At 35.7% G+C, this 27,699-nt stretch overlaps 3 protein-coding genes across 8 annotated transcripts; 2 read left to right on the top strand and 1 right to left on the bottom strand.

Moving 5' to 3' along the window:
* The first annotated feature begins 1,147 nt into the window (after positions 1-1,147).
* On the top strand, positions 1,148-7,183 carry LOC129882185 (uncharacterized). 4 transcript variants are annotated; one of them, XM_055956371.1, is made up of 5 exons: positions 1,149-1,376; positions 1,486-1,664; positions 4,312-4,513; positions 5,842-6,106; positions 6,950-7,183. In XM_055956371.1, exons 1-4 carry the CDS (start codon positions 1,172-1,174, stop codon positions 6,072-6,074), a joined length of 819 nt encoding a protein of 272 aa, XP_055812346.1. In that variant the 5' UTR covers positions 1,149-1,171; the 3' UTR covers positions 6,075-6,106; positions 6,950-7,183. The 4 variants fall into 4 exon arrangements, with proteins under 4 accessions (XP_055812347.1, XP_055812348.1, XP_055812346.1 ...); XM_055956372.1 differs by lacking the exon at positions 6,950-7,183 and having other exon boundaries at positions 1,148-1,376; positions 4,312-4,510; positions 5,842-6,218; XM_055956373.1 differs by lacking the exon at positions 6,950-7,183 and having other exon boundaries at positions 1,148-1,376; positions 5,935-6,218.
* Positions 7,184-10,451: 3,268 nt separating this feature from the next.
* LOC129882184 (ABC transporter G family member 20-like) lies at positions 10,452-13,139 on the top strand. Its single transcript, XM_055956369.1, has one exon. The coding sequence runs from the start codon at positions 10,712-10,714 to the stop codon at positions 12,941-12,943; it is 2,232 nt and encodes a 743-aa protein (XP_055812344.1). The 5' UTR covers positions 10,452-10,711; the 3' UTR covers positions 12,944-13,139.
* A 1,614-nt stretch (positions 13,140-14,753) lies between these two features.
* On the bottom strand, positions 14,754-27,690 carry LOC129882183 (mitochondrial fission protein ELM1-like). 3 transcript variants are annotated; one of them, XM_055956368.1, is made up of 11 exons: positions 27,434-27,690; positions 25,649-25,814; positions 25,484-25,559; positions 20,605-20,701; positions 19,166-19,315; positions 18,958-19,036; positions 16,723-16,835; positions 16,588-16,651; positions 15,806-15,899; positions 15,606-15,714; positions 14,754-15,172 (listed from the first exon to the last, which is right to left on the bottom strand). In XM_055956368.1, exons 1-11 carry the CDS (start codon positions 27,542-27,544, stop codon positions 15,071-15,073), a joined length of 1,161 nt encoding a protein of 386 aa, XP_055812343.1. In that variant the 5' UTR covers positions 27,545-27,690; the 3' UTR covers positions 14,754-15,070. The 3 variants fall into 3 exon arrangements, with proteins under 3 accessions (XP_055812343.1, XP_055812341.1, XP_055812342.1); XM_055956366.1 differs by having other exon boundaries at positions 18,958-19,084; positions 27,434-27,688; XM_055956367.1 differs by having other exon boundaries at positions 18,958-19,084; positions 25,493-25,559; positions 27,434-27,688.
* Positions 27,691-27,699: the final 9 nt, after the last annotated feature.

Genomic DNA, 27,699 nt, shown 5'->3' with positions numbered 1-27,699 from the left:
GCAAGGTATAGTTCATCCCCAACGCGAAGGCATTGGAACGGTATCAAACATATTTTGCGATACCTGAAGGGTACTATTGATATGGGTTTGTTTTATACTAACAAAGGTTGCGCAGACCTTATTGGTTATGCAGATGCAGGTTATTTATCAGACCCACATAAAGCTCGATCTCAGACAGGTTATCTGTTTACACACGGAGGGACTGCTATATCATGGCGATCTACAAAACAGTCCATTGTTGCTACTTCTTCAAATCATGCTGAAATAATAGCAATTCATGAAGCAAGTAGAGAATGTGTGTGGTTGAGATCGATGATACAGTTCATCAAAGAAAGATGTAGTCTAGAAAATAATGTTAAAATACCCACAATTATATTCGAAGACAATGCCGCGTGTATAGCTCAATTGAAAGGTGGCTTCATAAAAGGAGACAGAACGAAACACATTTCACCAAAATTATTCTTCACACATGATCTTCAGAAGAATGGTGAAATTGATGTACAACAAGTTCGTTCAAGTAATAATCTTGCAGATTTATTCACAAAGGCATTACCAACATCAACTTTTGAGAAGCTAAGGCATAAGGTTGGAATGCGCCGTCTCCAAAATATCAAATGAAGCTTTCATCAGGGGGAGTAAATACGCGCTGCACTCTTTTTCCCTTCACCAAGGTTTTGTCCCATTGGGTTTTCCTGGTAAGGTTTTTAATGAGGCAGCAATCAAGGCGTATTATCAAATATGTAGACACAACATCAGAATAACTTAGTATATTATTTCTTGTAAAGTGTTTTTATGTAAACACATTACACGTGGACATCCAAGGGGGAGTGTTAAGTGGAGTGTCCACATATAAGTGGAATGTCCACTTGCCTACTTTCATTTTATATTCTTCATGTGGGGCCCACTAAAAGTGGGCAACTTGACCACAATCATTTCTTATTCTCCTATAAATTCTTACCCTTGTACATAGAATTAAACACACTAATACGGACGAAATTGTTTTCCTCCTCTGCTCTTCTTTTAATTCCTCCTCTGCTCTCCTTTTAATTCTCTTATCCTCTCCGTTTTGTTTGCTCCATTTAGTGTATTTTACAACAAAAATAACTTTGTATCCAATATAAAAAACTGTCTGATAAAAATGATTTTATACCCAAAAAACTGGAAAGGAAAAATGGTCGGTAACAAAGCCGACTTATTAGGTACAAAATTTTGCTTCCATCGTCGTCTTCGATCAGACAAACCCAATTCCTTGCACAAAAAGCAACAAAAAGAGAAAATCTCTAAAGCGATGCGTCGTCGTTTAAAGCCTAGGGTTCCTCTTCCTCCTCCTCTCCTTTCGCTCTTGTGTAGCTCGATTCTTCTCAGTTCGTTTCCAGGTAATTTTCATGAGAAAACTCGAATAGAAACTAATCGAGTTTCTGATTTTAGTGAACTAATCGACGGAAAATTATGTGATTTTTGTTTATTTTTTCCTTTTTTCTGCAGAATTGATTACAGCGGCGGTTGTAACACTAGATTCGATCGAAATATATAATACTCATGAATTTCTCGGATCAGCACCGGAAGTTTATTTTCAGTGTAAAGGTGAAAATAGAACAATATATTTGCCTGATGTGAAGAAGAAACATGAGTTGTATACTTTCAAGGGAGAAGAGTCTTGGCAGGTATGCAATTGTTTAGTTTGGAAAAATGTTTGAATTTTTTTAATTTCCTTCCTAATTAACATGAAACTATCTGCCAAAAATACTGTCTTTTTGTTCAATTGTATCAATTAACTACCCTTCAATCTCAAAATTAGTGTGGGTTGACTAGATGAACTCTATAGGGGTCATTTGGTTTGGTAGCTGATTAGAGTTATGCAGAGATTAGTTACGAGGGAATTCATGGGTTATGTGGGGTTTAGTTATTCCACTTTCTATCATACCTCAAGTAATACATAAATTTCTTCATAATTTATACATATATTAGTTATGTGGGTTTTTAAATTACAAATCGAACATTGTATTAATTATAGATGAATAACTTATCTCGTATCAAGCTCCCAAACGTGGTATCGTTTATGTAGGATTTAATACTTGCATAGCTCACCTCCAAACTAGCTACCAAATGACCTTTGTGATTAAGAGGATTGATTGTAGTTTGACTATTTGTACCAGATTGTCAAACCTATAACAATTTTCCTCCTTTGTTTGGGTTTGAGACCGGCTATGCTTTGGACATTGAGGGAGTTATGCTGACTCTGTTAATCTACTACGATAGAATTTTTTATCAAGTAGTAACATTTTTATTGATGTTCGAGCAAAATAAAACATGCTCATATAGAAGAAGTATACCAAAAAGTAGAAAACCTACTGAAAACACACATCAGGAAAAATAGTTAAGTAAAATGAACATGGTAGTAAAGAGAGAAGGGGTACTTTCTTATCCTGTGTTACATTTTTTTTAAAAAATTGATAGCCAAGAAATCCACTGTTTCTAGCAACTAGATGCAGCCCTATATCCAATGCATTAGATCTTGGAAAATACATTCATGCCCACTACCCACTGGGGAAGACGGTACTGATCCCTAAATCGAGGGAGTACACACTTTCAATTTCTTACTGCTGCCTTCCAAGCTGTTCTATTGGGCAAACTACCCTTAAAGTTAATGATTTCTTAACTACTGCAAATTTGTTGGTTCATCATATTTTGTACTATATAGTTCTCTTGAAATTTTTCTATAATTTCAAAGAGAGGTGGAATATAACCAGATTTATCTTCTCAAATTTATGCCCTTTATTTAACAATACCATTTGCCAATTACTAAAATTTGATCCTGGTTAAATTCTTGTTGAAAGCAGGAAAAGCTAAAACAAGAGTATCTCGTGAAGTCCGTAAATGTGTTCTAGGAAAAAAATCATTTGTTTCCGTGAGGTCAACATTGTCAATCAGAATTGTGCAAGCCAAGTTCTAGTTCGATGTACAGTTTCAGAAACAAAGTTCATCAATATCTACCCTAGAAGGTTTAGAAATTATTCTAGTAATAATTACCCTTTTTAGTTTAGGTTACCTCCAGAGGTATTTTCTTGAAGACTCTGTATTAGTTAATGTGGAAGGATATGCTCCAAAGAGGTATACGGTCTCTTACCCGATACCCCTCATTGAGGAGGAAAAGGACTGTTATAGAAGCAGTTTCCAATGTAGACCATCTCCGAAGAAGTCATCCTTCGTCAGATGATAACTTAGTATCCCACCTCTCAGTGGATTGTAGTCATTTCTTCTTTCAAAATGATTGATAACACTGATTTCCATGGGCTGATGGAGTTGTGAAAGTTCACTTGTTTAATTCTCTTTACCTTTGTTCTTTTGCTTCGAGGAATAGATGTTGGGATTAGGCTTAAAGGTTTTCCATTGTTATGTGATGGGGGTACTTCCAAGAATCTTAAGCTATAGTTAATGGTGGAAAGGAAATACTAAGAGAGAGCAGACGATCAAATGTGGAGGAAGCATATTGAGGGCATTTGCAGGCCTGGGAAGAGAAGTGCTAACTGGGGACAGTTGTTGGGAGAGAAGTCGTCTGGTAGCTCACCTGGTGGCAATGGTATTGGTTGTTGAAGTTGGGAGATGGAGAAGAGGGGTTTATGGAGGTGGAGTTTCTAGGTTTCAACCTAGGAATAGCTGTGCCTGAAGGCAAATACCCATTAACAAACGCATAAACTTTCAATTGTGTGCATATTTCAACCAGAACTCCTCAAATGCTATGACATAACTAGTATGTGGATGAATACGGAGGGGGCTTTGCAATGTGAAACACCTCCCCCTCTCCCCCTCCCCCACAAAATAAATAAATATATATATATATATATATATATATATATATATAAAGAGAAAGGAAATGAAACTAAACAGTTGATCATCTAAAGCTTGAGAGGACTTTCAAGTTGCAACCAGGACTCAGAGAAATGTGTACAGTCTTTCTTTTCATAATTTCCTTCCAAGTCTTTCTTCTTGATTCATGGGAGTACTCAAAGTTTAGACAGGACAATCCTGAGTAAGTTACAAGCCTACGTCATATATGTGGCTGTCTGGCAGAGGAGACTCCTATTCTTAATAAACTATGGTGTTTGTTTGCTTTATGCATCAACGGAAGTATTTTGATTTATATTCCAATTTTAGATTATTGTTGTCGTAATTTGGAAGTTTCTGTTCCAGCTCGCAAGCTTGTCTGTGTCTGTTCTTTTAGAAGTTCACAAGTTTGCTGATCTAATGTGCATGACCTAAGACATCTTCTTTCGGAAGCTGACTGATGATGTTGCATGTTAATGTTTTTAGCCTCTGACAGAACTTGAAGAAAAAAGGTGCAAACGATGCGGGATATATGAGAAAGACTCATTTATAAAGCCTGATGATATATTTGATGAATGGGAGTTCTGTGCTTCTGATTTTACTAGACCTGATGGGAAGTATATTCATTTCAAGGAGAAAGAATTCAATGCCACATTTTTGTGTCCAGACTGTGTCCCTCTTGAAGGTGGTGAGTATTCTATCTTTTGCTGTCTCCTCCCTCTTGAAGGTGGTGAGTATTCTATCTTTTGCTGTCTCCTCTTCTCCTTGTTTAATGTGGTGTATTCTGTGTAACAACAATGAACTTGAGGCTATTTGGTATTTTACTGCATATAAACTCATAAATGCTCGGAATTCCCCCCTCCCCCCCCCCCCAATTAATGTTGTAACATATAGTTACAATCTCAAGTACTTAAGGAAATTCATTTATGTTGTCTAAGATCTGTTGACGCTGATCAACATAAGCATCTAACTTTGGATTGACTTATTTTAAGTGCTTTAAAGCCAAAATAGCTTTTAAGCATTTTTGGAGTGCTTTGGGTAAATTCAAAAAGTGCTTATAAGCACTTGGTTTTAACCTAAAATGACAAAAATAAGCCATAAGTTAGAAATTTACAAGTCAAAAGCCAAAAGCCAATCCAAACAGGCTCTAAATGTATCACCAATCTCTGCCCCAGGGCTTTGATTTAGTGGTAATGCTGCAACACAAAATGTGTGGAAAGACGTCTCTAATTCAAACACTGCTACTGACAAGAAGGCTGATATTCAAACAGGAGCAGGTCATCCCCCTGAGTTTTCAAACATGTGGGTCAGTTAGAGTTGGCCCATAACTCATAGGGGATACTCAATTATCAAAAAAGTAAATAAAAATTATGCCAATCTTTTGGAAGATATGTAGTGCTTCTTGGAGGGAAAGCAAAACTAGTTGCTTCTTGCCCTTCTTTTTCTAGAAAATGATTGATCAAAAGAAAAAGGCTTTGGTGGTAAATCTTTGAGTTTCAGTTTGATGTAGGAGTTGGGCTCCTGTAATTGGCCCTGCTATCAAAAGACAATGGTACCACCCTACCTTCACTTAGGGCTGTCGACACAGATGTAAATAAAAATAAATTGCCTGGTTCTACAATTGAAGTATTTCATATGACCACTTCTCAAATGAAACTGAATAAAAGGAAAGTTGCACTTCCCTTGCAAGCGATGATGATCATTTGGATTTCTGGTCATCTTTGTTCGAAATGTTATTTCATTATGTCCCCTCTGACATCCTTTTGTGGCACTTAGGGACTTCGGTACTCAGGGAATCCATGATGGTTTGAGTTTGTCTAAATTAGGAACGATTCTACTGAGCTACAAAATTCACAAATTATTTAAACATCAACTTATCTGCACTACAAAATTCTTGTATTTATAGCATCTAGACTATTCTTCCCATATGGATGCTTATCCTTTTGTTTGGAGTCTTTGTAATATGTTCTCTATATTCTGTAACTTATTGTCTGTGTTATTGCATGGTTTCTTTAGCTTCAAATCACACTGATGTCCCGCGGAATAAGGGAAAGGGAATGCACTGGGCACTAGTGTTTCTGATATGTGTGTTAGTGACGACTTTTGTAGTTCTTGGAGCAGTGACTGCCTACCAATATTGGCAAAAGAGAAAGAAACAACAAGACCAAGCTCGATTCTTGAAGCTGTTTGAAGAGAGTGATGACATAGAGGACGAATTGGGTATTGGACCACTTAGTCATGTCATTTAGGTAGAAAAGAAAAAAAGCATCCTCTTCTCATGGTAATACCCTAAATCACTTGTATATGCTTTTTGGTTTCAATCTTTTTCTTGGAAGTAACTATTGAGACAGTTGTATAGTGTATAAAGTTAACAGAGCGAAATTTTGTATAAATTCATTGTACTACAAGAGAAATGCTAAAACTCCAAACTGGTCCTTAATCTTAAAAAAGAAAAGATATTTTGCTTCAAGTTGTTGAAAGGACAGGTAAAAAAGTGAATCCCCCTATGGCCTTGGCTTGGTCTTTATTGACAGTTTAATAAGTAAATGTGCATTTGCTGTTGCTTCCAGTAAATTTTCACATTGCCTCAGTTTTAGATATCCTCTTGAATCTACTTAAGGGTATGTTTGGTATGAAAGAAGAATGTTTTCCCGGAAAATAGGTGGTGTTTTTTTACTTATTTTCTGGTGTTCGGTAAGTAAACAAAAAGTATTGTTGCAAAAGTATTTATATATAATCTTCAAATACTATGGAGGATGGGGATTGGCGCGGGCGGAGACAATCTGTGTGGATAAGTTATTATGGGTAAGTTATAGGTATATACGTTGAATGAGTATTGGGATAATTACTATCCTAAACTCTCGGTTAACTAATGTACAAAATGGAGTTCTTGGCTTAAAACATTCTTTAACTATGAGACAAACTTAATGTACATCCCTGTGTTATAAAATTAAACAAAAAACATCCTTTATTTATGTCAAAAATTACAATATTCATCCTTCCGTTAGTTTCTTTGCAAAAACTAACGGCTATGGTCATTTTTTTTCCTCCCTCCTCCCACTCTATTCCTTGTACCTTTCCTCCTCAACCTTGTAATCGGCGCGTGACGGCTTTTATGCAACAGTGATCAGTACAGTCATCTGACGAGTGAATATGGGCTAAACCCGTCTGGATCAAGTAGTGAAGGCCAACAAACAACGGAAATGAAAACAGGTCGGATGAAGAAAGATAGCAGAGGATTCAACGGAAGTAAAGGCTTTAGTGGAAATTCTTAGTACAAGAAACTCCATTTTTGTATAATCTTTCAACCTTAACTCTTTATGATATAAATGCTTCAACAATTGCATAAAAGAGATGATTTACTTGGTCAATATACAGTTTTTTTCTTTTTAAATAAGTTTTCCATTGTATTTATTACTGTTAGTTCTTTTATTTCAATGCTTCAATTGTAACTTTGATTGTTTTGTTCATATCTATTAAGACTTATTCCTTGATATATTTTTTTCTTTTTTGGCTTAAGTGTGCATTTGGCAAATTGAACTTGAATCAATTGATTGGTAGATGACAAAACTAAGCAAGTTGTATGTAGAATTTTATGTTGTTTATTCAAATTTGAATTTTGTCTTTTCTTGAATCCAAGTTGTCAGGCCAAACTGTTGACTTTTAGACCATAGCCGTTAGTTTTTGCCAAGAAATTAACGGAAGGATGAATATTGCAATTTTTGACATAGATACAACAACAACAACAACAACATACCCAGTGGGTAATTTTTGACATAGATAAGAGATGTTTTTGTTCACTTTTATAACACGAGGATGTATCTTAAGTTTGTCCCATAGGTAAGGGATGTTTTTAGCCAAAAACTCTACAAAATGTATAGGTTGTGTATACTTTTACTAAGAATCTATTTGGATTGACTTTTAATTTTCGACTTATAAGTCAAAAACCATAAGTTATAAATTTTAACTTTTGACTTTTGGCTTATTTTTATCATTTTAGCTTAAAATCAAGTGCTCATAACTTTTAAGCATTTCTTTTACTTTACCCTCACACTCCAAAAATGTTTAAAAACTATTTTGACTTAAAAATACTTAAAATAAATATATAATATACAATTATACATATTTATACACACCATATGCACTAATAATGTATATTTCGATCATGTTGATAAATTAACTGACCTAACTTTTTAAGTCGATAACTTTCACATTCTATTTCTTGACTGCTGAGTTGTACGAATTCTTAGGTCCAGAGTAGATGAACATCCACACCTAAAGTAAACAAAATCCAGATTAATAAGAGAGGGATTTAGGTATAGATTAAAAAATTAATTATTTTTTTTGTAAGAACACATTCATATAATAAAGTGAAAATAATAGTAGCAAATAAACAAAAATGATTTCGTAAAGAAATGAAGGCGTGTGCAAAAGAGATTAGGAATATATTGGCCACCATATTATAAGCCACTTGGAAGTGACTAATAATTCAATAAAAAATTAGATGAATTATAGTTATTTTCAACTAATAAATAAAACACACAAGAAAGTAGCAGTGGCTTATAATATGGATATTAATATTGTTTTCTTTACTTTGTACAAACAGTCGAGTTTACATTACCTATCTGGCTATCCAAACTTTACGTCATTTATATGTATTTCGACTATTTGAAATTCATTTACTCAGATAATCAAGATTTTTATTGACGTGATTTATTGAAGAGTTTAAAAAGCTCTCTAATCCCTATCGACATGTTATTTATTCGTACGAACATAATTACTGATTAAGGAATGATGAGTCCCAACCACCTTACCATATTCTTTGGTGATTCAGATTGATAAAGGGATTGAAACGCTCAATTTTTACTATCAATATATCATTATTTTTTCAAAGTTCAAATCTGACCATTGATCTTATATTGATGGGTCCAATCATTTCACGTACTTTTTGGTAATTCAAGATTATTTTTTGTCGGAGAGATTTATTAAGGTGTTGAAAGGTTTACTATCAAGGAGTTGCTAGTTCTCGAACCCAACCAGTGGATGGATCCCAGCCATCTCATCATACTCTTTAGTAATTCATGATTAGTTTCCCAAAGAGATTTATTAAGGGGTAGAAACATTCACGTTATTTATTTTTAGAACTCGAACCTGACCACAAATCTTAGGTAGATGGGCCCCAACCATCTCGACATACCCTTTGGTGATTTAGGATTAATTTTCGTCAAAGAAATTTATTAATTGGGTGAAACATTTCCTATCAAGATGTTATTTATTTTTAGAGCTCGAACCGGACTATCTAGGAATGAGTCCTTAATCATCTCAATTCTCACCATATGGTCATGTTAGTGATGATGTCCAATAAAGTCTTCATTGTTGTAAATTACTTCTCAACTAACCAATTGATGAAATTCCAAAGGTTATGATTTACTCTAAATCACTTGAAAGGAATTTATTAGGTTAGAAGAATAAGTGGTTGATATTTTCTTCTAAAAAAACACACAAAAAATGTCTCCCCATTAAATCTGGTTAGTTATAACTATGGCATTTGATGGTTTCTATTTTCTTTATTATTTTTAAAGAATATAATTTTAAAAAATAGTTATTATCATGAACTTTTTAAATTACACAAGTGATATTCTAGAACATTATTTTTGAATTTTACCTGTGAAATTTAAAAGACATTGACTATTTTTTTAACAAAAAAAAGAACCGAAAAGGGCTAATAAACATTATTTTTATGTTGTTTAGATTTTTCAAAATTCTTGTCGCACCCAATATGATACTGGATTTGGTCAATCCAACCTGGGTGTTTCGACTACATCTATGGCTAGGGGTGAAGTCACAATGCTGATTATGGCGCTCGGCAAAACTCAATAACTTTGGTTCAAATTTTGTATTAGTGTTTTAAAAAAAAATTAATATGTAAAGAAAAATCTATCTAGAACTTAGTAAGTAAAAAAATTGTGATTTAAAACCCACAAACTCAAAATCTTAACTTCGTTTAGGAACACTTTGCTATTATATGAGATAACTTATGAAGAAAATATATTATATATAAATAGGAACACTTTATTAAATGTTATATATAAATAGGAACACTTTATTATTATATGAGATAACTTATGAAAAAAATATTATCTATATAGGAACACTTTGCTATTACTTATGAACAAATATTAGGAACATTTTGCTATTAAATGAGATGACTTAAGAACAAAATATTACAAAAAAAATAATAATTATACCAGCTCTGATTTAACAACTTCAATTCATCATCAAAATATATACTCAAATACATCATAATATACATTTATTGGTTCTATCTTAACACTAGTGCGTACATATACTCCTATTCGTATCCCCGAATCCAAATTTAAGCAATAACAAATCAGACTACTAGATCTGCACCCGTATCAAATGTCCAACATAGACCTAGTAGTTTAAAGGACAACCCGGTGCACTAAAGCTCCCGCTATGCGCAGAGTCCGGGGAAGTAGTTGATGATGTAAATTACGTATACACTTGTATACTTATTCAATGGAAGGCATCCAACTTGCCACCTACTGAACTTACTTTAGTATAATTTTCAAACCTCAGTATTACACGAAAACATAAAAATTTTAACCTTATATTCTTGTACAAAGGCATCAACTAATATATTTACTTAGCCAAAATTCACAAAGAAAGTGACTCAAACATGAACAAAAAATTGTTGAAGAGAACCTTTCATACATTTGCCTTTCTATTTAGTGTGTGTTTTTAGACAAAACTAGTAAGAAACCATAAACACCCTAACACCCTTCACTACGACTGGATTTTGTTGTTTAGCTACAGAATTTGATCGTCGTTAATTCCTGTTTTTGTAGTAGTACTTTGATCAAATATGTCTAGTCTTTGTGGAGGTGACGACATGTCTTCAGCCAGTGATCTTCCATTTTTAGGCCCAAGAAACAACATGGAATTTCAAGAATTCAGCAGAAAACCAAGGCACAATGTCTCTGTCACACTAGGTGAGCTATTGAAATGCGTTGGCGACTCGGCTGAGGAACAAAACCAAGTTCTTGAACTTGGGAATCACTCTAATTATGCTACTACTACTCCTTCATCATTTCCCTTTGTTCTTTCCTTCCATAATCTAACATATAGTGTTAAAGTCAAAAACAAAATGGTACTTCCTAGGTGGTTGAGGAGGGGAGATAAGGAAGATGAGTTGTCATCCGATAATAACATGAAGGTATTGTTGAATGACATATCAGGAGAAGCCAGAGAAGGTGAAATCATGGCTGTTCTTGGAGCTAGTGGCTCAGGAAAATCAACGTTGATCGATGCCCTTGCAGATCGAATATCAAGGGAAAGTCTTAAAGGGAAAGTTACTTTGAATGGTGAAGTTCTTGAATCAAAACTTCTCAAGGTTATCTCAGCATATGTTATGCAAGATGATCTTTTGTTCCCAATGTTAACAGTTGAAGAAACACTCATGTTCTCAGCTGAGTTCCGTCTTCCAAGGACTTTATCTAAGTCCAAGAAGAAAGCTAGAGTTCAAGTGTTGATCGATCAATTAGGCCTTAGAAATGCTGCCAAGACAGTGATTGGTGATGAAGGCCATAGGGGAGTTTCTGGTGGCGAAAGAAGGCGTGTTTCTATTGGTATTGACATAATTCATGATCCTATTGTCCTGTTTCTTGATGAGCCAACTTCAGGACTTGATTCCACTAGTGCATATATGGTGGTAAAAGTCTTGCAAAGAATAGCACAAAGTGGTAGTATTGTGATCATGTCAATTCATCAGCCTAGTTATAGAATTTTGAGTCTTTTGGACCGTTTGATCATCCTTTCGCGTGGACACACGGTCTTGATTAGTCCTCCTTCAAGTCTACAACAATTTTTTGCTGAATTTGGGAATCCAATTCCTGAAAATGAAAACAGGATAGAGTTTGCTTTGGATTTCATCAGAGAACTTGAAGGAACTCCAAATGGCACCAAGAATTTGATGGAATTCAATAAAACATGGCAAAAGGAAAAACACTCAACTACTACTAGCAGCAGCAGCAGCTTTTACAATGGACCAAAACCATCACTCAAAGATGCCATAAGTGCAAGTGTTTCAAGAGGGAAATTAGTCTCAGGAGCAACGAATATCGACCCAAATCTTTCTTCTTCAAATGTCCCAAAATTTGCTAATCCATTTTGGGTAGATATGGTTGTGATAGCCAAAAGATCAATGCTGAATTCCATGAGAATGCCTGAGCTATTTGGTATGCGTTTTGGCGCTGTCGTTGTCACTGGGATTATCCTAGCCACAATATTTTGGAAATTGGACAATTCTCCAAAAGGGGTTCAAGAAAGGCTAGGCTTTTTTGCCTTTGCAATGTCCACAACCTTTTACACTTGTGCTGAAGCCATTCCTGTTTTTCTTCAAGAAAGGTACATTTTCATGAGAGAAACTGCTTATAACGCTTATCGTCGTTCCTCTTATGTTGTTTCACATGCCATTATCTCACTTCCATCCATATTAGTCCTCTCAATTGCCTTTGCTGTCACAACATATTGGTCAGTTGGACTAGCCGGTGGCTTTTCAGGTTTCCTTTACTTCTTGCTCTTCTTATTTGCCTCATTTTGGGCTGGGAGTTCATTTGTCACATTCCTCTCTGGTGTCATCTACAATATCATGATGGCCTACACAGTCGTGGTCGCGATCCTAGCTTATTTCTTTCTGTTCAGTGGCTTCTTCATTAGTCGCGATCGGATCCCTCCTTATTGGTTATGGTTTCACTATATGTCCTTAGTGAAATACCCTTACCAAGGGGTGTTACATAATGAATTTTCTGATGCCAACAAGTGTTTTGTAAAGGGTGTTCAGATTTTCGACGCCTCGCCATTGAGGGTTGTCCCTGATCCCTTGAAGATCAAGTTGTTGCAAAACATGAGCAAGACTTTGGGAATGAACATAACAAGCACAACATGTTTGACAACAGGATCAGACATATTGAAGCAAAGTGGTGTGAATGACTTGAACAAATGGACTTGTTTTTGGATCACTATTGGTTTGGGATTTTTCTTTAGGATTCTCTTCTATTTTGCTTTGTTGATTGGAAGCAAAAATAAGAGGAGGTGAAAACATGATTTACATTTTTTTAAAAAAGAATCTCAACATAAGTTTACTAGTAGTTCTTTTTTTGTCTTAATTTTAATTGAGTAGCTCTTTTTCCCTTTGTTTTCTTAGGTATTATTATTATTATGCTTATTTCCAAATGTTCAAAATGTTGTTTAATAATGTTCATCAAGTTGTATTTCAGATTGTTAACTTCTGATATTGTTAGTTGTACTATTTTATGGAGAATATAATTTGCTGGTTTTTTTTTAACCATTTGGTCTTACATGTTTTATAATCATTTGGGATATGACATACTCCACCGTTTCAGTTTGATTGTCTGGTTTTGACTTGACATAGAATTTAAGAAAGTGAAAAAGATTTTTAAATCTTGTGATCGTAAACATGCCATTGGAAAGTTGGAATTTAAAGAGTTTTCAAAAATGGAAAGAATCGTTCTTTTTAAACAGATTAAACCAAAAAGTAAGAGCAACAAATTGAAACGGAGAAAATATAAGAAATTAACAATACTTCGTTTGACATTGAAACTCAAAATCTCTTAAGAATGATTGTATGCTACTTAGCTTATGGTAGAAAAAGGTCTTCTTCTTATGTATATTGACAAGTAGGTGGTAATTTGATAGAAAGTAGGATATAATATGGGGTGTCCTTGTCATATATTTAATTCCGTTTAGATATGTTTGCAATTGAGATAATTGTAATTTTAACATAGTTGCATTTCTTTTCGAAAGACGTTTCAAGAAATCATAAAAATAGCATGAAAACATCTCTTTTTTATAATCCACCTCACATTAATAGTGTGAAACCCAACAATCTATGCAAGTAGTTTTAGACAAGTTATTTAATTCGTGGGGAGATTCTATTTTTGGGTACAATACTAATATTGTTGTTATTGTGGTTCATTAATGGATATTATTAAATCAAGAATTTAGTATAGTTATAAGATTTTGAAATGTTTCTTCCCATAGTAATTTCTAAGAGTTTAATTTATATGTACTTTCAATTCTAAATAAGCTTGCATCAACTATATGAGTTCCAATAATCTAAAAGTTTAATGGAAGTGACCTTTTATAGCGAAGTATGAAATAGTGCAATATTTTTATTAAACTATCTCTTCTATGACAACAAATCCACTATATCACTTTTGCTGCTCACATGTGCTAACATCCGCCAAGTAAATGATACTTATAATTTTTCAGGGGTGGACGTATCATTTTTAAAGCTTGTGTCACGAAACAGGAATTCAAATTTATCTTAATTTTTCATGTATATTAATCCATAAATTTTATGAAATGTGTAACAGACTTTCTTATTGCCGAAATTTTGTAGTCCATCTGTGACGATATAGTAAATGATACTCATAATTTCCCAAGGGCAAACGTTGCTTTTTATGTATTATATTAATTTTTTTGCTGCAAAGTATTAATGATGATGAAAGAACTAGTATAAGTAACATTTTTAATAAACGGAGGACTCACTATCATAGTGCCCCACTTTCATTTAAGATGACAACATATAAAGTCTAGACTCTCATTTAAGACAAACTAACAACATATTAAGTAGTTTCCATAAACTTGTAGGCTACTAGAATATTTTGAATGATGAAAGCTCACCAGAGAAGAAAGCCACATTACATCTAAATCTTGCCTTGTGATTTATCTTAACACCAAACATTAGCCTATTTAGCAAAAGCCCTTGTTATTGAACATTGACAGTCAGCACATGTCAATGTAGTAAAGCCAGCATATAAAATCAAATGACCAATCTTTTACAAAACTATGTGAAGTTATGGAGGTGGAAAAATGATCCACTATAACTTTTAACTTAATCAATTTGATGAGAGGATACAGGGGCTATAGAAATCACTCGTGATCAATCTACGAGGACATTTTTGTAAAATTATGTATACTTATGCAGACCGTATCCCTACCTTTGTGAGGTAGAGAGGTTATTTCCAGTAGACCCTCGGCTCAAAAGAAAAGTGGACAGAAAATAATAAACAGCCCAAATGAGAAGAATAGATACTTCTCCTGATGATAGAAAATCAACAAATTCCCTCTTACTCCATTTCCTAAAACTGGTAAATATACCTGAATCAAGATAAATACTACTACTATAGTTGAGTAGAAATTATGATGGCAATCTCCATCCACGTACGGCTAGTGCTTTAATCACGTGGGCAGCAGCCTCCTTAGTATCATTCAGGGGACTATAGCTCCAACTTTCAGATATCTACAAAATAAGAAGATGAAGTCAAAACTCTTGATTCCAGGCATCATGCTCTTTCATGGCCAGTGACTGTAAGCTTAATGTTTACAGGTGAATTCACTTGAATTCCAAATAAAAGATGTCCCAGCGATAGAAGATATTTGTCAAATGGCATGCAAAATTAACCACTTCCAATTGTATTTCAACACTATATAGTGCTTTTAGAGTTCTAGAAATTAAATAGTGCCTACTGCCAGAAGTGATGCAAACAAGAGAAGAAAAAGAGCAGGAAAGGATAGAGAAGGATATTGTGCAGTTATCTTCCCACAAACCAATATCTATCAGTATGTCATTTCTGTCCATACAAAAACTCAACAAAGGAGAATGAAACTAGAAGTGTGATGTTATCCTTATGCCTAGTGGAGCCTAGAATATAAATATATACAACTCTACTCACATCTTCTTTTCCAACGAATGGCCGAACCACTCCTCGATTTTTCAAGGATCGATGGAAGTCTCTGAATTTCCACGTACAGTGCTCCGCACCAATTACATAAACAGGTTTCCTGAACCTTAAACTCTTTAGATGAAATGCTAACGAAAAGGAGAACAGAAGGGTCATTGAATTTACAACAGTCAAAATAGAGGCCAACTTACCCCGTACTGCAAGCCTCACTTAACATACTAACTGAGTCAGCAGTGATAACAAAAGCATCTGCAAAAGCCAAATGTCCCATATGTGGATTTGGACCTGAAGGGTATTAATGTAAAAAGGTTGTATACATTAAGTCAGTGGCATCAGAAGGAAATACAACTAGAGACACTATTCTGAATAATTCTGTGAATTGGGCGAGAATTGAAATATCAGCAATATCTCCTCTTTGAAGGAAAAAATTAAAAGTATCTCTCTGAACATCTTATCGCTTGCTTTATTTTCTTGTTAGTTGGGTGCACTTTTTTGCCAGAAGATAAATTCTTGTCAATATTTCAAACCATGCGAGGGAAATAGAAGATTATACTATCAATTGTCTTCCATCTACATATAGGAGGAAAGACGAGTAAAAGCTTTTCATAACAGAGATAGACCATGTGGTCCTCTTCTTTTAAGTGGAGTGGGCGGAGGAAGAAGAAAGGAATGTTATGCAGTTTGTTTGATGAAAACCACAGAAGAACAAATCTGACAGGGACATAAATCAAATACACTTCTTTTTTCCTGAGCATCCTTTCCTCAATAGCAAATTATATTCCCCATTTCTTTGTTGAATCTCTATACAAGATCTGCTGAGGAACAATTAAATTTGAGATCAGAACACCCTTTTCTTTAGCTCATCAAGAGGATCAAACTTCTGCTACTTGTTTCTTTTTGCTGTTTATTTTCTCAATGAAGAGACAGCTCTCTTCTGCGAGGGATAGGAATACAAACATTGTGGCAGCAGTACCTTCACCGCTCCAAATGTGAACTTTAGGATGATTTCCAAGTTCTTTCCATATGATGTCTGAGACCTGTTAACTACAATATCAACAACCAATCACCAGAAGGAAAATTGGCAGATGAAAATGCTGAAATCATATACCTTACAAGGAGTTCTACGAGAAAAAGATACTCTGATGCTCCCACAGGTTGGAACAATATTCAGCAGCAAGGCTGTTAGCTCCATTGCTAGGTCTGTACCATATCTACAATGACCTGGAAAGAAAGACTTGTGAGCCAAAAAGGAAAATAACTAGTTTAACAAGTTGTAATAACTGTGCTGGCAAATTCTAGATTTTGACAAGTTCCACCAGAAGAATTAGAAGCAGATTTATTATGCCAAAAGGAATATCAGAGTCATCGTAGAGAACTGACTCGAAAGCTGATCTATACAACTTTGTCTTCACAATAAACAAAGTTACTAGATTTCAGTCATTTAAAATGTAACAACGCTTCTCTTTTATGAAATGCTTATAATGTATAAATGCTAAAAACGCCCTGAGACTCAGAAGTGTGATTATCTGGCAATCCAAACTGTAGGTTTTCAGTTTCACCCTGGCAATCTTATCTTTGCAGATGATCTCATGATCTTCTGCAAAGGTAATGCTAACTCAGTCCAAAGAATCATCCAAGATTTACATCATTTTTTAGCCACTTCAGGACTAGAGGCAAATATTAACAAATCAAATCTAGCTGCAGTAGACAGTGTAACAAGGGACAGGCTATTTGGGTTAACTGGTATCTCCCTTGGAACCTTCCCCATCAGGTACTTAGGTTTGCCTCTTTCACCTAAGAAATGGAATAAACTAGATTGTCATCACTTGTGTCTCAAATTTACAGAGAAGATCAGAGCAATCTCTGCTGGACACTTATCTTATGCAGGCATATTGCAGGTTATTAAGTCAGTCCTATTTTCCTTGCATAACTTCTGGGGGTCTGTGTTTATCCTTCCCCAGAGCGTGCTTAATGAAGTAGATGGGAGGTGCAGACAATTCTTATGGAGTAGCACAGAGGACAAACAGAAGATGTCAGTAGTGGCTTGGACCACAATTTGCAAACCAAAGAAGCATGGAGGTTTGAATATTGAAGGATGCAAACTTCGGAATTTGGCTGCTATTGGTAAGCTGATATGGTTACTGATGGAAAAGAAGGATATGCAGCAACAGTCGGATAAGTGGGGAATGTTGGTAAGATGGGTGAATGGAATCTATATGAACAATAGTGGTGATTTTTGGGGTCACAAGACACCTAGTGATTGTAGCTAGTATTGACAGAGGTTGCACAAACTAAATATTCGCATGGAAAACTGGTATGAGCAAGGGAGGTATACGCTAGCTACTAATGGTCCGTATTCAATTAGTACAAGTTATCTGGAAATGTTGGGACCTTCACCAAAGAGATGGTCATAGCAGAGTTGGTCTGGAATAGAATAATGCTGTTGAAACACAGGTTTATACTACAGTTGGCTGCTCAGGACAGATTGCTTTTTTTTTTGAGATAGTAACAAGTTGTATTAAAATCAAAATCCAAAAGGGGCCAGTGAAAGCCTAATTACAAAGATGCTAAATACATTCATTTTATTGCTTTAGTTTTTTTTAATAAGTCCTAGTAATTTGTTAGCTCGCTATTCCTATTTTCTAGTAATTAGTTCGTTGAAGATTTCATTCTGTGGAGATATTCTAGGTTAGGATAATGATTATCTTTTTACTGTTTTTGTTACCGCAAAGTTCCCTACAAATGCAGAGCTCAACAAAGCTAAATAAAATAGTTCCCTTTGATTGCATAGCCAGTATTTTTTTTTTACCATTGGTGACTCGAACTCACAACCTTAGAGTTGGAAGTGAGGGGTGCTTACCATCTGAACAACTCCCTCTTATCCATAGCCAGTATATTTCTTTTAGCCTTTCTCTGTTATTTCCCCACGTTTGTTTGTTAAAAACCAACAATTTCCCTTCCCCATCAGGTCATATTTTTACATATAAATATGGCCAGCCATGGTGACTACTTTATGATCAGCCATGGTTTCTAAATAGATGCCATAAAATCCAGAGTCCTTAACAAGACAATAAGAAGGCGGCAGCCAATAAGTGGTTTTAAATAACCGAGTAAAGGAACTCAAAAATGAACTTAAAGGGCTAAACAAAAGATAGCGTTTATACAGCCATTTCCTATAGTAACAGATGATGCCAATTGTGGCTAAAACACATTCAGAACCTGGTTAGTTTACTTCTTAATATTTCTACGAGGATTAAATACTGGCAGTCAAAATGCCAATCACCCCTTCACAACAAAATATTCAAAGCAAAGTATAGGAAAAAGACTTCAATATGCAAGCTACCTGTAGGCCCTCCAACATTAACCACGAGCAAAGGTCTCGGTAAAGTTGCTAACTCATCATGCCAAGTGTAAGCTGCATCCTTCAGCGCATTAGAATCAGCTTGATGAAGGGCTCCAACAGTCAGTATCTGCCTCAAAATTCTCAGTGAAGATATCTATAAAATCTGCAGGTGGTAAAGAACTCCAAGGTTTTCAAGAAATTTGCATACCACGTGTCTCTCAGGAGATGTGCGAGGTGTTATCCACCTTCGAAGAAGCCAAGGAATTTGTTTTTGTCCCTCAGGTGTCAAAGGATAATAATCATGACGAGGTGTGATCACTAGGTCAAACCTATTTAGACGTGATCTGGGATGTTGAATCTGAAAACATAACACAACAGAATCTTACCATTTTAACTAGCACTATAATTTATTTTTTTGACAATGGTAACTGTTTTTGTATCCATTATAAAACAAAACAGTGCATAGGTCGCACTGAAACCATATTTACAAGAGTATTCTATGATCTACTGTCGTGTGACTATAGAGAATCTAAAACGTCAATGATAGAACAGTATCATTGGAATACAACTGGCTAAACCAAAAACATAAGGTCAAAATACAATTCAATTTGACTTTCTCCATACTATTCTCTATACTCTCATAGCATCTAAGGTTCCTCTCCTTCCAAATTGTCCACCAGATTCTAGCTGGGACAATTCTCCATCTAATCCTATCCTTTGCATGTGTACCTGCTTTTTCCCAGCACTATATGTTATTAGCATACTTTCATTCTAATACTCCTTTGGAAATTCAAACATGGAAGGAAAAAAAAAATATGAAGGAAATTCCAAACAACATTGGCATGGAGAAAGGGCTTTTGGTATTAATGTTAAAGGTCTACATTATCCTGAATACGAGAAAAAAAAATTAAAACAATTTATTTAGGAGATCACTTGTCTCACATGATATCCCTCTCTACCTTCCACTATGTGTGTGTGTGACATGACCAACGTGAATACTACTATCTGCCGAATCTAATGTGCCAGCAATTAAAAGCGATGATTATTCAATCTCAAAGGTGCAGGACAGTTGGTCTGCAGAGATGAATAAAATTCACATTAAAGAACTTGAAGTCCTTACTTAAAGTCAAATGAATTTGTATTCCCACTCATTTCATATTTGGTTAAAATTTTAAATCCATTACAAAGTCAAAGACAAGTTGGTAAAACTAGAATTTTGATTCAACAAATTGTGGGCACCCCAAAACCCAAATAGAGTCCCAAAAAGTAATGGAACACCAGAGTGAAATTGTGCTTACACGCAAATTAAATTTCATTAGTCTCTGACATCCATTTTTCAGAACAAACAGATCCTAGTTAAAGAAAAAATTATATATGGGTGGCATGACCTCAGAATTTTTTATTTTTTGAGAAGTGACCTCAGAATTTCTTTTAAAACTTCCAAACTTTGTAGAACTATGCCAAATTAAATGAAGCGCCTGAGAAAAAGAGAAACGTCAGATGCACTAATAATATTAGACATCAACAGAAAAATATTCAGAAAAACTAAGGAAGTAGCATTCTTAATTCATCTATGCAAATATGTATTTCCATCACTGGGTTAAAAAGTTCTTATATATCATACAACAAAGCTTAGTTTTGTCAAACCTGCACAGTGAAAACATATCCTGGAGCTAATTGTTTTATTGAGCTGGAAATGGAGATAGTATCACGACCTGATGCGACTACTAATGATGGACCGTCCCTAAATTTTGAGAAAGTAAAATAGAAAGATCAGATGTAATTAACATCTAAAATCAAGATTTGATCCAACAATACCTCCTCCAAATAAAGAAGTAGTAAACAAGCTCACGCGAAATTAGTATTGCAGTTGCATAAGAACTATTGCAACGCACAAGCATAGACAGTTCCCTCATTGTCTCAAAAGCAACTTCCTTTGGCATAACCAATTTTACATGTGATTGTGCATCGATCAAGTGTCATATACCTGTTACCTTTTCTATTTTAGATTTATATTTTTTTCTTCAACTTCCTCAGCTAGTTTTGTACTTCCCATAATTCTGAGAGAGACATTTGAGTTTGCTTGGAGCCAAGTCACTATACCCACGTGACTTTTATCTCTAAATAACATACAACAACAACAACAGCTTACCCAGTGTAATCCCACAAAATGGATCTGGAGAGGGTAGAGTGTACGCAGACCTTACGCCTACCTCAGTGGTAGAGAGGTTGTTTTCGATAGAACCTCGGCTCAAGAATATCCAATCTATTTTAGAATTTTGTTGTAGCCAAGGGTATTACTATTTGTTACTTCATTTGCTGGATATTTGCTATTTGTTGTCATATTTTCTTGGAGTAACTGGTAAAGTTGCTGCCATGTGACCAAGAGGTCACGGGTTCAAGCCTTGGAAACAGCCTCTGGCAGAAATGCAAAGTAAGGCTGCGTACAATAGACCCTTGTGATCGGGCCCTCCCCCAGACCCTGCGCATAGCGGGAGCTTTAGTGCACCGGGCTGCCCTTTTTGTCGTATTTTCTTGAAGCCCTACTTCGAAAAACTTCTCTTTTGAGCCGAGGTCTATCAGAAACAACTTTTCTACCCCACAAAGGTAGGGGTAAAGTCTGCGTACATTCCACCCTCCCCTAGACCCCAATTGTGGGATTGCGTTGGGTTTGTTGTTGTTGTTGTCATCTGGAAAAAACCATTGCAACATTTTAATGCAATTGCGTCAAAGAGAACTTTTATTTGTTGATACGTCAAAGAGAATATTCGAGCAAACAAGCTTAAACTTGAATTCTACAGTGCAATTTGTTTTCTTTTTAGATAAAGTTTCTATAAAATGAGATTCTATCCCTCATGTGCAACTTTTTTGATTGGTTAAAAACAGGTTCCGCGTTAGGGATAGACTGTATTACAAAATTTATATTTATTTTTTTGTTTTTTTTAAACTGGTAACTTCGTATATTCCTCAAAAGGCAAAACTAAATCTGTACTGTTCAATATTTAAAACATGTACTTCAAATCCTACTATCTTTTACTAAATTGAGTCTAGTACATCAATTATGGAGATAATATCATTTGAGTATAACTGATTACACCAAAAACATAGTAGCATAAGACAATTTAGTTTGACTTTTTGCATACTATTCTCTATACTATCAAAAGCGCTAGAGTTCCTTTCCTTCCATATTGCCCACCATATACTAGATGGGACAATTCTCCATCAGTCTCTATTCTTGGATTGCTTTCCTCCTTCCTCCCAACTCTGGATTGCTTCAGTGATCTTCGCAGGCATGGTCCATGACATACCTTTAAGATTCAGGAATAACCTCCATAGTTGGCCAGTGATCTTGCAGTGTAGAAAGAGATGGTTAACTGTCCCAGTAGTTTTCCCACAAAAGAAACATCTAGAACATAATGGTATCCCCCTCTTCTTTAAGTTATATTGAGTCAGTACAACTTCTTTGCTTAACAACCAGACGAAACATGCCACTTTGAATGGGATTTTTGACTTCCAGATTCCTCTCCATGGCCAGTGACTTTGAGGCTGATTGGTGTGCTTCAACCAGTTGTATGCACAACCCACCTTAAAACTGCCTTTCCGATTGCCTTTCCACCACAAAATGTCTTGACCCCCTTCCAGTCCATTAAATTGCCCAATGGTGTTGAAAAAATATACTACCCTTTGAATCTCACAATCATTTAATTATCTTCTAAAAATGAAGTTCCACCCTTGAGGAATCCAGTGATCTACTATGGTCTTCTATTGGTGAGATACTAGAGCATATATATAAGGATACAAGACCTTTAGCCTACCTGCCTCATGCCAAACATCCTTCCAAAATTCTGTTTTCTCTCCATTCCCCACTTTGATCTTTGTGTTAGCCTTATATTCAGACCAAAAAGATCTAATGGATCTCCATACACTGACCCCATATGGTGTAGTCACCTCTTTGGTCATCCAGTTGTCTTCCTCTACATATTTTGCCTTAATGACTTCCTTCCAGTAGGATTGTTCTTCATTATTGAACTTCCACAACCATTTCATCCTAAGGGCTTTGCTCTGATTCATCAAGTTCTTTATTCCCAGACCTCCATGCTTCTTCCCCACTATCACAGCATCCCATTTAACCAAGTTGTAGCCTTTTCTCTCACTGTTTTCTTGCCAGAGAAATTTTCTTCAGATATTGTCCAACCTAGTGATTACACTTTTGGGAATTGGGAATATTGACATCATATAGGTTGGTAGTGAATCAAGAACAGAATTAATCAAGGTCAATCTGCCACCCCTAGAAAGATATTGTGATTTCCATCTTGCTAACTTCATTTCACATTTCTCAACCACATTGTTTCGGATTTCATATGACTGAGATTTGGCCCCCAAAGGCATCCCAAGATATGATGTAGGCAGTGCTCCAATTTCCCCAAAACAACAAAAGGATCACCCTCAGCATCTTTAGTTGACCTTCATCAGCATCACATAATATCTAGGTATCATCTGCATAATGTAGATGAGTAAGTTCCACACTCTCTACTTCAGGTCTGCTGACCTCAAAACCTCTAAGCCATCCTCTCACTTTAGCTGATTTGATCATATTGTTCAACCCTTCCATAGCAAGTAGGAAAAGGAAAGGCGACAAAGGGTCTCCCTGCCTTAGTCCCCTCTCCACACTAAAGAAACCAACAGGGGATCCATTTATAAGTACGGAGAATCTCACAGTGGCGATACAATGTCTGATCCACTTCATTCCAAATCTCATTGTCCTTATTGTGGTCAAAAGATACTCCCAATTAACATGGTCATAGGCTTTTTCCATGTCTAGCTTACAAAGTATTCCAGGTTTCTTTTGCTTTTGTCTGGAATCCACTGCCTCATTAGCTATCAGCACTGCATCCATGATTTGTCTTCCTTGGATAAAAGTCATTTGCCGGGAATCCACAAAAACTCAAATATCCTTAAAGGAATACTTGAATTTTTCATCTTCCCTTCTTGGGACTAGTGCAACAACATCCAAATGTAATCGCACAATTGGAGTCCGGGGAAGGTGGTGTGTAGGCAGTCTTACCCCTACCTTGTGAAGGTAGAGATGTTTCTAATAGACCTTCGACTCAAGAAAAACATATAAAAAACAAGTATGTAAAGCAATTATCTGAGAGTTTTGTCTCTTTCTCTTGCTAAGTAAATATATTTAGGTATATACCAATTCTGAGCCTTCAACTCTATTATCAAGTCAGGGTCAAACTTATCCCGTAAAGAGAAAGATCTCCATTATTGAGCATATCCTTATTACTTCGATCTTCAAGAAAGTTCAAGTGCTCAAGGCCAACAACAATATTCATTATGTTCAACCTTAAGATAAAAGGAATTCCCTGCACCCAGGACTTTAGTCTGGTGGTAAGAACGCAACACGTGATGTGTGGGTTAGGCGCATGTTACGCGTTTGAACACTAACCCAGGCAAAGGCATGTTGTTTAAGTGGAGAAGGGTAGAGCAAGGAGCATCCACCGAGTTTCAAACCGTGCACCACTAGTTCAGAGATTTCTCGATTATAGAAAAGACGTAAGAAGAATCTCCAGGAATTTCGAAAAAAACTGTTCGCATCATTGTTCATCACCAGTAAATCTATTCCACTCCACAACTTTTTCCTCCAAACCGTTGTCCTTAAAGAATTTAATTTGCACTACGTACTTTAGAGTGAGCAACATGTAAGGACCTAAAAGCCCCTCTATGTGCAACTTCCGCTTCAGTAAGATTTAAGATGATGAACATCTACAAACCTATAGTCAAAAATGAAGTTCAACAACTTCATTGCACTTTGTAGGTGCTATTGTCTAATAAAATTTTCAATAAATTTTCAAACAAAAAAAAGTAGTAGTTCAACAGCAAAACAAAAATGATCAAACAAAATGAGAAGTGCTTAAAACAAATGCATATATATACATATCGATATGTTTCAAAAACAGAAGCCCAAACTATACTGCCTAGCTGCTAATAAAATATGCAGTGTAATTAAAAGACATCATTTAAAGTGATGTTAAGAGAGGGCTTATCACTTCATGGGTGAAGCCATGCGCTTCAGCGAAGTGTGAGCTTCAAACAATGAGGCGCAGTGTGATTCCAACAATATGCAATCGGTTCTTTAAGTTACAACTTTGAGGAATTAAATTAATATCGACATTATTTTCTATTGGATGCTGAAGTTAGTTACTTTAATTATAAGTTGATTATCAAAGTACTAACTTCATATATTTTGGTACTTTATTATTTTTAGTAAATAGTTCGCTTCACTTCTCGTTTTCCACTTCATGTCACATTGACTTCGTCACTTTTTGGCACTTTTCACTTCCAAAAACAATGAGGGAAGGAACTACTAAAGTGGTTACTACAGAAAAAAAGAAAATTTGAATCCACCATTTTCTGATTATCTCATTGCTTTAATACCACCCAACTAATAGCTTGAAACACATCATTTGGACCATAGAATGCACTGGGATGCACAAAATAGAGGAACATAAATATACTTAACAGAACGTACTTGGCAAATGCTTCACAGGATAGTGTTGCGATATGTTTTGCATTAGCTTCTAGAATATCTGAAGAAACTGCATCAGCACCAACAAAACACAATCATTTGACATATAATATTAAGATAGCTTTTCAGTATGAGTGCACTTGCAGAAATCCACAGTACCCTGTCTTTCGGCAGCAAGAGACATCAACTTCTGTCCTCTGACTGCTATTTGAGTTGAAAATGAATCTCCATAAATCAATTTTCTGACATTTTCTAACCTTTTATGGAGAGAAACAGGCAACCAGTGAAGTCGCTTGTTAATACCTCCTTTTGGCCTGATAACTCGCTGCACAACAATGAGCAAAACAATTGCAAACACCAGATGAGAAATGATGACACATTAAACAACTATGCCAAGCAGGAACTTAAATGATGCAGAGAACTAATAGTGCAGTTGATTTTCCTTCAAAATCTAATCCAACATAGAAAACTGTTTTCTTTTTTTCCACATAACATGGTCCATTTGAAGAGGAGATGCACGGATGTCTAGTGCGGAGGTGTAAGAGGTTGGCTATGAATGTTTCAGGAGAGGTAGAGGTAGTCCAGAAAAGTATTACTCTTGTAGTTTCTTGTTTCTTCGATTTCTATTACTGATTTTTGTTCCTTCTACTTCAATTATCATATTGTTTTTTGAAGTTACTGTTCTTTTTTCAGATGTTTTGTCATGCATGGTTGAGTATTTTGCCTTGGGTTCTTCACTCATGTTATTTTCTTGAGCCAAGGGTCCATGGAAAACAGTCTCTCTACCTCCCAAGGTAGGGGTAAGGTCTGGGTACACCCCATCCTCCTCAAACCCCACTTGTGGGACTACATCGGGTATGTTGTTGTTGTATGGTCCATTTGCAGACACACTGCAGAAATAGAACCTCTTATATCATGTCGTCTTCAAATGCCACACGAGGTAGACTAGACTAGAATCAGTAGAATGTACTCCAACAACTTGCAATCACAAATTCCATAAAAGTTGTCAAGAAAAAACAAATTAGATCTCCATCAATGAATAGTTTGATGTGTTTCTTTCAATCACCATAATCAAATTACAGAAGACAAGGTTAAAAAATATTGGGGTTCTTCCTACTACTTATCTTGGTTTACATCTAGGTGCCTCTAATAATGCCCTGGTAGTTTGGAACCCAGTAGTAGAAAGGGTAGAAAAGAGATTTGCAGGTAGGCAAAAGAGATTTATCTAAGGAGGGGAAGGAAGTTTTAATGAAGATTACATTGTCGAACATTCTCACATATTTCATGTCTTTGTTACACGCCCCAGTAAGTGTTACAGGAAATTGAAAAAACTTCAAAGAGATTTTTGTGGGATAACTCAAGCAGGAAAAGAAAGTTTCACTTGGTAAATTGGGCGATTGTCACTATATCAAAAATCTCCTATGTAACATCATCATAGTCCCTTGAAGTGGTTCCTATGTGACCATCAAAATCTCCTCCTAGAAATATCTTCTCAGTGTGAGGTATACTTCTCACAACCTCGTCCAACGCTTCCTAAAAGAGTTTTTTGACCTCCTCGTCCTAACTTGGTTGCGGTGGTGCATTTGCACTAATTATGTTAAAATTCAACCCTCCCACAACTAGCTTAATAACCATCATACTATCATTCACCCTCCTAACCTCTTTTCACTTGCTGCCTAAGTTCCCTATCTACTAAAATGCCTACTTAATTCCAGTTCCTCAAGTTTCCTGAGCACCACAACTTAAACCTGTTTCTAACAAAGTTTATATAACAAGCTAGCTAATATATATTAATGTAATCTATAGAACCTCACATAAACGATGATGAACAACAAAATACACATTCTAGCACATAAAACCCAGCTAAATTGCAAATCATGAGAACAATTATATAGCAAAATACTGAAAAATGAAAAAAAAGAGAGAGAGAGAGAAATAGATTACAAATAGTGTTTGTCGATGAGATAAGCCCAAAGCTCGAACCAAACCGAAGCACTGATTTTCTGCACCGGGGACGCCATTTCCGATTATAAATACTCTGCTAATGGTTCGCATTTTGGTTCATGGAGATCTAATTCGGAAGGGTTTCCGGGATTTTCTCCCCAGATAGTCCCTTTTTGTCCCAACAATTCCAGAAATGTGTAGAAAAATTACAAGTGCTTACTCTTAGTCCAAAAATAATAATATTTACGAGTGTTTAGTTGGGAAAA

The sequence above is a fragment of the Solanum dulcamara genome, chromosome 3, assembly GCF_947179165.1.
Source record: "Solanum dulcamara chromosome 3, daSolDulc1.2, whole genome shotgun sequence".
NCBI classification, from domain to species: domain Eukaryota; kingdom Viridiplantae; phylum Streptophyta; class Magnoliopsida; order Solanales; family Solanaceae; genus Solanum; species Solanum dulcamara.
The sequence above is the reverse complement of the archived record's forward strand: the minus strand, read 5'-3'. Positions and strand labels throughout refer to the sequence as shown.

What these genes read in the sequence shown, in the direction of transcription:
- LOC129882185 (XM_055956371.1), top strand. Translation starts at nt 1,172, where the DNA reads ATGGTCGGTAACAAAGCCGACTTATTAGGTACAAAATTTTGCTTCCAT. An exon ending in TCTTCTCAGTTCGTTTCCAG is followed by an intron (nt 1,377 to 1,485) that starts GTAATTTTCATG and finishes TTTTTTCTGCAG; the next exon opens with AATTGATTACAGCGGCGGTT. An exon ending in CTGTGTCCCTCTTGAAGGTG is followed by an intron (nt 4,514 to 5,841) that starts GTGAGTATTCTA and finishes TGGTTTCTTTAG; the next exon opens with CTTCAAATCACACTGATGTC.
- LOC129882184 (XM_055956369.1), top strand. Translation starts at nt 10,712, where the DNA reads ATGTCTAGTCTTTGTGGAGGTGACGACATGTCTTCAGCCAGTGATCTT.
- LOC129882183 (XM_055956366.1), bottom strand. Translation starts at nt 27,544, where the DNA reads ATGCGAACCATTAGCAGAGTATTTATAATCGGAAATGGCGTCCCCGGT. An exon ending in GCATTTGCCAAGTACGTTCT is followed by an intron (nt 20,702 to 25,483) that starts GTTAAGTATATT and finishes CTCAAAATTTAG; the next exon opens with GGACGGTCCATCATTAGTAG. An exon ending in CATCTCCTGAGAGACACGTG is followed by an intron (nt 19,085 to 19,165) that starts GTATGCAAATTT and finishes ATTTTGAGGCAG; the next exon opens with ATACTGACTGTTGGAGCCCT.